This window comes from Dipodomys ordii, unplaced genomic scaffold, assembly GCF_000151885.1.
Source record: "Dipodomys ordii isolate 6190 unplaced genomic scaffold, Dord_2.0 Scaffold107, whole genome shotgun sequence".
In the NCBI taxonomy this organism is placed as follows: Eukaryota; Metazoa; Chordata; class Mammalia; order Rodentia; family Heteromyidae; genus Dipodomys; species Dipodomys ordii.
Window position 1 is genome coordinate 1,678,274 of NW_012267323.1, and position 13,166 is coordinate 1,691,439.

General features: G+C 41.5%; 1 protein-coding gene across 1 annotated transcript in view; it reads right to left on the reverse strand.

Moving 5' to 3' along the window:
• The window catches only part of Atp2c1 (ATPase, Ca++ transporting, type 2C, member 1), an 80,779-nt gene that overhangs the window by 10,500 nt on the left and 57,113 nt on the right, over positions 1–13,166 (reverse strand). The window contains exons 12-17 of the mRNA XM_013028043.1: positions 10,182–10,306; positions 8,581–8,678; positions 7,574–7,669; positions 7,396–7,485; positions 1,931–2,002; positions 897–1,063 (exon numbers count right to left, since the gene is read on the reverse strand). Of these exons, the coding sequence (XP_012883497.1) occupies positions 897–1,063; positions 1,931–2,002; positions 7,396–7,485; positions 7,574–7,669; positions 8,581–8,678; positions 10,182–10,306 (648 nt within the window). The remainder of the gene's footprint in view (positions 1–896; positions 1,064–1,930; positions 2,003–7,395; positions 7,486–7,573; positions 7,670–8,580; positions 8,679–10,181; positions 10,307–13,166) is intronic.

Here is a 13,166-nt window from a genome sequence, read left to right on the forward strand (position 1 = left end):
CTGTCCCTCAGCTCTTCACCTCAAGGCTAGCGCTCTACCACTTGAGCTATAGTGCCACTTCTGGCTTTTTCTATTCATGTGGTGCTGAGGAATTGAACCCAGGGCTTCATGCATACAAGACAAGCACTCTACCACTGAGCCACCTTCTCAGCCCAAGACTTGGTTTTAAAAATGCATACAGGGCTGGAAAAAAACAAAAAAAGTTAAAAATGCATACAAATTATTTATTTAGTCTACCAAAAAAAATGTATTTTTCCAAAAAAGAAAAGAAAAAGGAGAGATGTATTATTTTCAAACCTGGCCCATACTTTGAGCCCTGGGCTCCTAAGTGTATCTTTAGGCCACAACTGAATAGTGAAACATTCTGGGATGTGTAATTAGAATTGATCAGGTCATCTAATGGAAGATGAGCAGAATTTCACATAACCTCCACCCAAACACTGCAAACCTGACACTACGAGGCATTACTGTAGAGTCTTAAGTCAGACGGCAATTGGCTAGAACAACTATTCAGATTTAACACACTGTATCATGAAATGGGGGTAACAGAACAAGTTACTGATAGAAGCAGCAGGCATGGCAGAACTCCATCCTCTTCAATGCTGACTGCAGGGACGTGCACAGGTACAGTTTTATAAACTGAATTTACTGAAAATAAAGCCTTGCCCCCATGAGGGGTCGCTTCTGTTCCATCTGAAATGAAGAGCCCTGCCCTTTAGTTCGGTCTGTTCTAGCCTCACAAACCATCTTCTGTAAAATGATACACAGAACAAGATCAAAAGAAAATGGGGCTAATCTATCCAATACTGAAATATGCTCATTCTCTTCTACTTGAGGCATCTGGGAATGGGGTGTAGGAGAGGACAGAGAATTATTCTCACTGAAGCAAAACTCACATTATGGTTTGGAAATCATCGTCCACCAGGATCATGTCCGCTGCCTCTTTGCAAACATCTGTGCCGGTCTGGCCCATCGCGATCCCGATGTCTGCAGCCTTCAGGGCAACGGCGTCATTTACTCCATCGCCTGTCATGGCTACCACCGACCCAGTCTTCTGCAGAGACTGAAGGGGAGCAGAGAAGAGGGTGGAGAGGAGAAGTACGCACAAAACCCCTGCTTCCAGACAGACAGCAGCAAACACAAATGCTCTCAATTTTTTTATATACATTATTAAAACCAAAAAATAATACAGTTCAATAAACTTAAATGAATGAAGGGCTTAATCAGATAAAGCTTAGAAGACATTGTTACTTAGACTATGCCATCCATGAACGGAACACTCTATATAATGTAAAATGTTACCTAATGTTACATTTCTGTATCGTATTCTCATTGCTGAGTAACAGACAGCTATATTTCACTACATAATCTAAGTTACCATACCTTTTAAATACTGTTCACACACTCATACAACTTTTTTGTTGCATTTATTCTGGTTCTAGTTATTGAATTTGCACTGAGATGATTTGGACCCCAACAAGAACATATTTCTAAGTCAGGCACCAGTGGCTCATGCCTGTAATCCTAGCTAACCGAGGCTGAGATCTGAGGATTATGGTTCAATGCCAGCCCAGACAGGAAAGTCCGTGAGACTCTAATCTCAAATAAACCACCAGAGAACTGCAAGTGGTACTGTGGCTCAAGTGGTAGAGTGCTTGCCTTGAGCTGAAGAGCTGACAGACAGCGCCCAGGCCCTGTGTTCAAGCCCCAGGACAAAAAAAAAAAGAACCTTTTTCTATACTTTTTAATCACTCCTACATCTCCTTATGCTAACTAAATTCTCTATTAGATTTCTATGTCAAGCTCTTTAAAAAATTTTTGCTTGTTTTGATTTTACTACACTGACTGTAACACTCTATATATATTCCTTCAAATACAAACCAACGAAGCAGCATTCTGTGTAAAACAATTTTGAATTCTGGACACTTACTTTAATAATTTTCATCTTGTGCCTCGGACTAGCTCTGTAAAATACTGCGACCTGTAAACACACGGGACACAATTAAAAATGTGAACGTCAGAATAACCCATGCTTTCGTAGCTAATGATATTTTACTGACCAGCTTAAACTGTATTTAATCCGGCACAGAAATGAATAAGCATCAATGCCTTATATTTACCTAGACACTCATTGGATACAGTCATTTCAGCCTTTACCAAAGGAAAGGTTGGGTTTATCATAGCAAATACATCATTTAAACCAGAAGCTCAATTTGTACCACTGGGTTTCACTGCACATTGTTGCAGTGGTCCAGAGATGGAAAAGGAAAAAGTTTCCAGCATCTGTGCCTTCCTCGAAGTGGGGCACAACGAAAGCTTCCTTGCCCTCTGTTCTGCCTTCACGGAGATGAAGAGCAGCCGCCTCTCTATGTCTGCAGGGCATCTGCCATTTTGCTGCTTCACTTTTACATAAGGTAATTCTTTACTGCCCTTTCTACTGTAGGTCCAAAACATACTCCTCCAACAGTATTTTTTTTTTTTTTGCCAGTTCTGGGGCTTGAACTCAGGGCCTGGGCGCTGTCCCTGAGTTTCTTTTGCTCAAGGCTAGCACTCTACCACTTGAGCCACTGCTCCAGTGCTAGTCTTTTCTGTGTATGTGGCACTGAGGAATGGAACCCAGGGGCTCCATGCATATGAGGCAAGCACACTACCACTAAGCCACATCCCCAGCCCCTTCTCCAACTGTATTTAATCTCTTTTTCTGACACTGTCTGTTTTGGGGTCCTAAAGACCTTTCACGGTGCCCTGTATCTACCAGAAACAAGCTAAGTGAAAATTGTAATTATTCAGAAATTAATCATGAAATATACGGCACTGAAATTATACCTGGATTATACCAAATATAAATAAAAGGCCAATTACAAATGCTGGCATTAAACTGAGTAAAATTTTGTCTTTATTCCACTTAATTTGGGATTTTGTTTTTATCATTACTGGGGCTTAAATACAAGGCCTCAGAGTTTTGAGGTATATACTTCAGCCATGCTCCTATCGCTTTAGTAATTTACCAAGTATGGATCTGAGATTTTCCTCGGGCCTGTCTCAATCTATAATCCTCCTCACCTGTGTTACCTAGTAGGTGGGATGACAGCATGTTTGATGAGATGGGGGATCTCAGTAACTTTTTTCCCAGGGTGACCCTTGATCCTCTGGATCTCAACCTCCTGAAGAGCTAAAACTACAGGTGTAAACCACTGCATCTGGCTCATAATTTAATTTTTGATCCTACCCAATCACTTCTTTATAAACTGTGTGTTACCAAAATGGACAAGCCACTAACTGTTGGGCTTGTGAAGTCTTATTTCTTTTATGTAACAGCAAATTACTTAGCATGCATCTTGTATAGCTATCACTTTGATGTACGATTTTAGCATTTCAAAGCTTTTGATAGCACCTTGAAAATAAGAAGAACTGCTCTGAGACCAAGTAGCTCTCAATGACAAGCAGAGCAATCAGCTGGCCTTTTATGTATGGGACACAGCACCTCGTAGAGTAAAATTTGTTCTTAGGGCATCAGCACAAACAAGTCAACCCTACTGAGTTAAAAACACTGAAATTTAATCATCATAAAATGAAAGCCTAAAGATACCAGATTCAAAACAAACATGCATGAGAAATTAATAAAATTATTCTGATGTCAACATTTTTAAAATGTCCTATATTTTTAGCAGGTTGCAGTACTTTACAGAATATGAAATTAAAAATATTGGCCAAGCACTGGTGGCTCATGCCTGTCAGACTAGCTACTCAGGAGGGTGAGATCTGAGGATTGTGGTTGGAAGCCAGCCCCAGCAGGAAAGGCCATGAGACTCTTATCTCCAAATCAGGGCCAAGAAGAACCAGAAATAGAGCTGTGGCTCAAGTGGTAGAGCATTAGCCGTGAGCACAAAGCTCAAGGACAAGTGCCCAGGCCCATAATTCAAGCCCTAAGGGGAGTTCAGTTATTTCTACTCTTAACTTTTAAAACAGTGATGGTAGATGAATAGAAAATAATGATAAAGGCCAAGTGTCTGTGGTTCACTCCTATAATCCTAGCTACTCAAACTGAGATCTGGAGGATCATGGTAAGAAGCCAATCTAGACAGAAAAGTCCTTGAGGCTTTATCTAAAATAACCACCTGCAAAAAGCTAGCCTGGAGGTAAGCTTCAAGTAATAGAACACCAGCATAGGAAGTATGAGGCCCTGAGTTTACAGCCTGGACAAGAAAAGAAAGGAGGAGAGGGGAGAGGGGAACAGGGGAGGGAGAGGGAAAAACTATGAAATAAATACTTAAAAGTGTAAAATTTTTATGTAAGGCACACAGGAAAAAAAATCTCTGTGACTGGGTTAGGCAAAGCTCTTGGATAAAAGACAGAATAAACCATACTTCAGCAAGTTAACAACTTTTACTCCGTGGAAGACAAATGTGATGACAACCTGGGCTATACAGTAAGACTGCCTAAAAATAGAAAGTTAAAATGTACAGGACACACACATACAGAGTGTGCGTGGAAGATACTCTTAGGAGAGGAATTCAACAGAGATGCAAGGCCCATGTGCATCTGATCATATAAAGTAATACTTATCCAAATGAACTCTAGGGAATGGAAACAGGAGGATTTTTTTTCGTCGTTGCTGTTTTTGTTTCCTTTGTCTTGTTTGATCATTTGTCTGTCTTAAGGAGGGTAAAGGGGGTCACAGATATGGAGGGGAAAAGAGTGAATAAATGCTGCAGTGGTACTCACTAGATACCATGTGGAACAATACAACTTGTGGGTGGGGACAGGAGGGGAAAACTGGGAGAGAGCAAGGGAAGGGATGACATCATCCAAAGAGAAGTATACTCTTTACCCGACATATAACAGTAGCCCCCTGGGCTGGGAAGGTGGCTCAGTGGTAGAGCGCTTGCCTTGCATGCCTGAGGCCCTGGGTTCCATTCCTCAGCACCACATAAGCAAAAAGAAAAAAGCCAGAAGTGGCACTGTGGCTCAAGTGGTAGAGCGCTAGCCTTGAGCTGAAGAGCTGAGGGACAGCGCCCAGACCCAGAGTTCAGGCCCCACGACTGGACCCAAAAAAAAAAAGAGAAACAAAGATGCTCCTGACCGACACTGAGTGTGAGGTTTTATAACCAATAAAACCTTCAGATTCAACCCCTCTCTGGATGGGGCCTCAAATCTGTCTTGCAAGAAGCCTGGTCGTCCCCCTGCACTGCTTTATCTACTGGCAAGAACCAATGTCACAGTGCTGGCTCTCCATCCCAATGCCCTTTGTAGCTTTTTCCAAATATCCAAGATACTTTTAAACGACTCACAATTCCACAGGTGAGTGCTTTTTGTTTGCTACTGTAGTGTTTCTGCTCTCTCTAGCATTTGAGGGTCTTGTGGAAATCCCTCGATGCAGCCGAGTGAGCCATCTTCCTTTCTACTCAGCTATCTTTCATGTCAGCCACGTTAGTTAACATGTGAGCCAAAATCCAGTCTATGCTTATCCCTATATGCTTTCATTCCAGATCCTTCCATCAGCTTGACCCCCCTTCCCCTTCTGAGCCCTAGAAGCCCTCCTCCTAGCTCTGAATTTACACTGTGCTTACACATGGCTCAAGATGTTGGATGTAACTGAGTCTACTTTCATTTATTTAAAAAATATCAGTATTTAACTCCACTCTAAAATGACCTCATATAAGGTGGTTTTGCACTTCACCTCTTCAAGAAGCTAAAACTTTGTTAAGCATGATACAGGAAATAGTCGGTCTCTGAGTCACTGTTTTGCGTATCTTTTTGGTTACCTTTTTGTGGGGTAAAGGGAGGAGTTCTGGGATGTTTAAAATCCACACCTTGTGCTTCCTATGCAAGTATGCTTCCCCTTACGTCCCATCACTTTTTGCTTTATTTATTTTTTTTGCCAGTCCTGGGGCTTGAACTCAGGGCCTAGGTGCTGTCCCTAAGCTTCTTTTGCCCAAAGCTAGCACTCTACCACTTGAGCCATAGGGCCACTTCCAGCTTTTTCTGTGAAAGTGGCACTGAGGACTCAAACCCAGGGATTCATGCATGCTGGGCAAGCACTCTACCAGCAAGCCACATTCTCAACACTTTAGTTTAAGAAAAGGTCTCATGTTTTCGCCCAGGGCCAACCTTACACGGTGATTCTCCTACTTGTTTCCTAGTTAGCTGGGATCAGTTGTACACCACAATGTCCAACCCCTTGAGCATCCTTTAAAACACTATACTGAGCCAGGCATAATTCATGTCAATAATCACATCTACCCAAGAAGCTGTTAGGAGGATCATGGTTTGAGGCCAGCTTAGACAAAAGGTAGCAAGACCTTATCTCAAGAACAAGCCAAGCATGTTGGCTACTTTCCCAAGCAGATGTAGGAGGATCATGGCTCACGGCCAGTCTGAGCAAAAGTTAGTAACACCTATCTCAAATACAAACCAGACATGATAATGCACACATATAATTCAAGCAAGGCCAGAAGTAAAGGCAATAAATTAATAGGCCGAAAGCACAAGACTCGATCTCAACAACAAACTAAAAGCAGAAGGGCTTGAGGGCATGGCTCAAGTAGACGTGTTTGCCTACCACGCACAACAAATCCCTGTGTTCAGTCCCCAGCAGCCTCCTCTGCTCCCCCAAAAAAGAGGTTGTATGTTTTAGTTACAAGGAGACCAAATGATTACCAAAAAAAAAAAAAAAAAAGAGTGCTCTATAGAAGAAACAAATATCCTGTCATCAGGCTTGATGATGGTGAACACAGAGTTAGTGTATTTGCCTAGCCTGTAAAAAGCCTGGGTTTGAGTCTCAGAATCATGAAAATAAGTGAGTGAATGAACAAATAAGTGAATTTGCTTACTTCATCCAATTTAATACTATAATAATCTGCAATTCTATATTGGTTCCCATTTCCAGTAACCTCATTTTAGAAGTACCCTGCTTCACAAGTCTCATGCTTTCTCAAACTACGGAGAACAGCATTCCCACCAACACACATGATAATTTGCATTCATTTTTAGACACTGCTACAGGAAAAGGGAAGACAGAAATTATCTTTACATGGGAATAATGCAGAATGTTGCCTTTTAATCACATAAAAGTTACCATTTATCAGCAACTGGCCATAATGATAGAGCTTTTCACGGACAGACCTCAATATTAAAGAATATAATTTCCTAAAAGAACAAATCCATCCCTGGTCATGACTCTATTCCATGCGTTGAAGGAAGAAGGTTATACTAAAAAGTCATATGCTCTGTATTTACGGAAATCAAACTGGTCCCCAAAAGGCAATAAACACAATGAAATGTGAATCTTCTCCTCTAGATATCTAAAAAAAAAAAAACCCAGTTATACTAAATTCATTGGCCTTACATTCTGTTATCAGGGGATGTCTCCTATGTCGAAGAAATCGCACATACCTTCATTGCCAGAGCAATTAAGGCTCCTTCGGTTGGCTTTCCCATGAGAGTGTTGTTCCTAATCACAGCATCGTTGCACACACAGCCGGCCTAAGAGAAATGCGTACACTCCATGAACCTAACACTCAATTTTAAATCATGACCACGAAAGTTACCTTCTTGCAGAATAAAATCCTACCTCAACAATTCTGCTAACAGCTGGGTTATAGAATCCATGAACCACGTCACCATCGACAATCACTTCCCCAAACTGATTGTAGCCAACTCCAGTAACCTATAAAACAGGAAATGGGGGTGACGGTACAAATATCAGACAGAGGAGCCACACACTCCCCTGCACTGTGCTCATTCACGTCACTTTCTACAACCTGACATTGGCAGAGAAGGTATTGAGCCGTGAAAAGTATCTGAAAGAATATTCGGTGGCTGGGAATGTGGCTTAGTAGTAGAGTGCTTGCCTAGCATGCCTGAAGCCCTAAGTTCGATTCCTCAGTACCACATATACAGAAAAAGCCAGAAGTGACACTGTGGCTTAAGTGGTAGGAGGCTAGACTTAAGTACAGATAGGCTCAGGGACAGCATCCAGGCCCCGAGTTCTAGCCCCAGGGCCAGGAAAAAAAAAAAGCTCAGTGACATCACCCAGGGTGGGCTCAAGACTCGTGACCAACCGAAAAAAAAAAAAAGAATATTTGTAGCCAGGCACTGGTGGCTCATGCCTATAATCCTAGCTATTCAGGAGGCTGAGATCTGAGGATCACAGTTCAAAGCCAGCCCGGGCAGGAAAGTCCACGAGATTCCTATCTCCAATAAACCACTAGAAAATGGGAAGTGGCACTGTGGCTCAAGTGTAGAGTGCTTGCCTTGAGCTGAAGAGCACAGGGACAACGCCCCAAGACCAAAAAAAGAGTATTTGTTAGTAATTAGACCAAATATAGACTTCACTTTCAGCTAGTGATGAACTTAAGCAGATAATGTCCTCTGCTTACAATATAAAACTGACAGGTAAATCATGAAAATCTCGATACGGAACTTAATTTAAACACACATATTTATTCCTCTAACATATTAACATTCACAAGGAACTCAAAGCAATTACCCTACATCTAACATTTAAACCAACCTACTAAAAGTAACCTCAAAAAAAGCAAACTGTTGGTGGGAAAACACACTTAAAATTATAAGTACCTCAGCATGCACTCCATCTGAAGTGAATATGTGAGTGACGGTCATCTCATTCTTCGTAAGTGTTCCAGTTTTATCTGAACAAATCACATTGCAGCAGCCTAAAGAACAAATCATTGTGTGTCATCAAAGGAACCAAAGAGAAAAACGAGTTGAATCAGAAAATAAATCAGACTAGAACCTTGTCCTAGTTCTCTGAATTTTACTGAGAACTCCTCTGATCATTTAAATTTTTCACATTATGCTTGGTTCGTCATAAGGTAAAGTTTCTGAAATTAAAGATAAAAACTCAATTTCTTATTATTTAAGTTTCTACAGTCACTTCGTATTACTTTATATAACAATTTTATAGAACATAATTGGGGAAGTTTGGAGGGTTTTGTTTTTTTTGTTTGTTTTTTTTTGGTTGGTTGTGGGGCTTGAACTCTGGGCCTAGGCAAGGTCCCTCAGCTCTTCAGCTTAAGCCTAGCACTCTACCACTGGAGCCACAGCACCACTTCTGGTTTTCTGGTGGTGGTTTATTGGAGATAAGAGTCTCACGGACTTTCCTGCTCAGGCTGGCTTTGAACCATGATTCTCAGATCTCAGGCTCCTGAGTAGCTAGGATGACAGGCATGAGCACCAGCGCCTGACTCTGGAGGATTCTTTTTCTGCTTATGTGGTGCTGAGGAATGGAACCCAGGCCTCATGCATGCAAGGCAAGCGCTCTACCATTGAGCCACCTTCCCAGATCTGGAGGATTCTTATATATAAACTCTGTAATTTTTTCAAAAACATTTTCCAAGATCTTTGACCTTCTCAATATTAAAATGCAAACTAGAAATTAAATTCAATACATTTTTGAATAGCCTCATTTTCTTAAAAAAACAAGCAAGTTTTACAGGACATCAGGAAGTTATGCTATAGCATTATAGATTGTATATATTTACTGTTCTTATAATCAAATTCAACTCAAGATGTGTAATAACAAATTATTTTCCTTGACATGTCAAAAAATACCACTATTGGGGCTGGGAAGGTGACTCAGTAGTAGAGCGCCTGCCTTGCATGCCTGAGGTCCTGGTTCAATTCCTCAACACCACATAAGCAAAAAGAAAAAAGCCAGAAGTGACGCTGTGGTTCAAGTAGTAGAGCGCTAGCCTTGAGCTGAAGAGCTGAGGGACAGCGCCCAGGCCCAGAGTTCAGGCCCCATGACCGGACCAAAAAAAAAAAGAATACCACTATTGGGCCAGGCGCCGGCGGCTCATACCTGTCATCCTAGCTACTCAGGAGGATGAGATCTGAGGATCACGGTTCAAAGCCAGCAGGAGCAACAAAGTCCATGAGACTCTGATCTCTAATAAACCACCAGAAAACCAGAAGTGGCGCTGTGGCTCAAGTGGTAGAGCGCTCGCCTTGAGCTGAAGGGCTGAGGGACAGCGTCCAGGCCCAGAGTTCAAGCCCCACAACCACCAAAAAATAAAACTATTAATTTTACTTTTAAGATTTTAGTTGCCAGATGGTATTTTAGAATTATCTTTAGCATTAGAACATTCCATAAGGTACAAGGCCAAGCTTCCTGGTGGCCTGGCTCCGAGTGTCGTTGCGCAATGTGTCTTCCTTACCCAGGGTTTCCACAATAGGCAGCTTCTTCACAATGGCTCTCTTCTTCACCATTCTCATGACTCCAAGGGCCAGCGTCACCGTGACCACAATGGGCAGCCCTTCAGGAATCGCAGCTACAGCCAAACTATAACCAACACACACACATACTGTCAGCTTACATGGCTACAACTGCAATCATTTGAAGGGGACACTGGAGGCTATACAATGTGAAATTCAAACAGCTTGGCTCTCAAAATTGGAACTTTGCAAAGAGGGAAGAGAGGCTGCGTTACTGAATATCGAGTAGCACATCATTAAACAATATAGGGTCCACAATGAAATTTCATTGTTTTGTATCCCAGGCTTCACCTCGTTCTAACTCGTGTGTGATCTGGGTAACTGGCTGCTTATTGATCCACCTCTAGAGTTTAGTTTCCTGGTCCCTAAAGTATGGTAAGAACAGGGCTGGGAATGTGGCTTAGTGGTAGAGTGCTTGTCTTGCATGCATGGAGCCCTGGGTTTGACTCCTCTGGTAAAGTGCTTGTCTTGCTTGTATGGAGCCCTGGATTCGACTCCTTGGAACCACATACACAGAAAAAGCCAGAAGTGGCACTGTGGCTCAACTGGTAACTAGCCTTGAGCGAAAGAAGCTCAGGGACAGTGCCCAGGCCCTGAGTTCAAACCCCTGGACTGGCCAAAAAAGAAGAAGAAGAAGAAGAAAAAAGAAAAAAGTATGGTAAAAACAGATATTTTTTTTTAAAACAAAAAAAAGGTAATGAATGTTTGTAGCAACATTATTCACAATGCCTATCAACTGATGAATGCCTAAAATTGTGATATCCTTAAAATGCAGTTACATTCAGTCATGAAAAGAAATCTTCTTGGCATGTGCTATCTGGATGCTGTAGCATTACAAGCAATACAAAAATACGACACAGGGAGGGAGCTGCAGGCAGCCCGTGAGACGTCTGTGTGTCCGTCCTACCTCCTACCAAATGATTTCTCAGGTCTAACACAGCCTGACAGGGTAAGTACAAAACAGTCCCCACTCCTGCTTTAGAGTAAGTGGATTGTTTCTCTTTGTCTGTAGAAATACAATGTGTTCCCTCATCAATTCAGGAGGATGAGACAATTCACAATACTGACAAGGACTCATGGTCCTGAGATTTTAATTATATGCTTAATTTCACTCCATTATCAGCCCACAATGCTTCCATCTAGTTCTCTGCATTCATCTATTGATTTGTGTAATAACTGTGAAGCCTTCTCTGTCAATTATCCTCTTTTTCATTATGTGGAAAGTAGAAAATCCTGAATCTTCACCTTCGCTCAATGAATACTATAACAACAATTTTTTTTAAAAAAAGAAAGAAACCTACAAAGATTGTGTCTCCAGACTTCTTTTACATCTTTTTTTAAGTCAATGATGTGATAATTTGGCCAACACAAAAAGGATGACGGATAGTGACAATTTTTTTGAGGGGGGACGGAGGGGGTCAGTCATGGAGCATGAACTCTGGGCTTGGGTGCTGTCCATGGGCTCTTCAGCTCAAGGCAAGCATTCTACCACTTAAGCCACAGCGCCACTTCTGGTTTTCTGGTGGTTCACTGGAGATAGTCTCATGGACTTTCCTGCCCAGGCTGGCTTCGAACTGTGATCTTCAGATCTCAGCCTCCTGAGTAGCTAGGATGACAGGGGAGAGCCACTGGTGCCCGCAATGACAATCTATTTTATCACTGCATCAACCTTCCAGGAAATGTCATCCTTCTACAGTCTTATTTAGTACATTTGAAAATAAATATTAAAATAATTCTTAGGGTAATGAGATACCAAGATATTTCAAGAAATAGGAAAAATTAGATGATCAGCTATCCAATATTGTATTTGAAACTTATAAAGTAGTCCAATGGATCCACATTATAATCACAAAATTAAATGACTTTTTTCCTATCAGTATTCTTAAATTTCATATCTAAAGACCTTGAAGAAAAAGCATAAAGGTCATATGTTTGTCGATCTTTACAAACAGTTGAAATCACTCAAAACAAAATCCTCAAAACTCTAATTGGGTCTAATTATGTCAACAGTATTTAAAACTCATGCCCCATGTTTTTAATTAATTTTATTTATTTATTTAGCTAGTTAGTTAGTGGTCATGGGCTTTAACTGGGCCTGGGCGCTGTTCCTCACCAGTTCAGCTCAAGGCTAGAGCTCCACCTCTTGAGCCACAGCGCCACTTCTGGTTTTTTGAGTGGTTTATTGGAAATAAGAGTCTCACAGACTTTCCTGCCTGGGCTGGCTTTGAACCACAATCCTCAGATCGCAGCCTCCTGAATAGCTAGGATTAATTGGCTGCAGTCCTGGGGCTTGAACCTCAAGATCTGGGTGCTGTCCCTGACTTTTTTTGCTCAAGGCTAACACACAATCACTTGAACCCAGCTCCACTTCCAGCTTTTGGTGGTTAATTGGAGACAGGAGTCTCACAGACTTTGATACTGCTGGCTCCAAACCACAATTCTCAGATCGCAGCCTCCTGAGAAGCTAGGATGATAAGCATAAGCTACTGGCACCCGGCTAACTCCTATTTTTAACCCCTATTTTATACCTATTTTTAAACCACACACTTCAAAAATGTACTTCTGCTCCTCTATGTAATGTATTCCTTTCCTACACCACAGTACTTTTCACTTCTTAAGTCTTTCTGCCTATTTCTTTAATCTTTTCAATTTGTCTTGAAATACATGTATTTTTGTTCTAATATTTTAACTTTTACTTCCTAGGCCTTGGAGGAGATGCCACCTGCGATCTCTCTCCTGTAGGATGCCTGAGGTGAGTGTTATGTGATTCTGGGTTAGTAATTCCAGGCATCTAGTGCCTATTTTCTTCTCTAGCATTTAGGTAGATTTGTACTTTCCTTTCAGGTCACTTCTCATGGGTTTTCAACTATTTAAGTAGAGGTATTATATTCATATGGGCTTCATGTAATACTCCATAATGAAAGGTA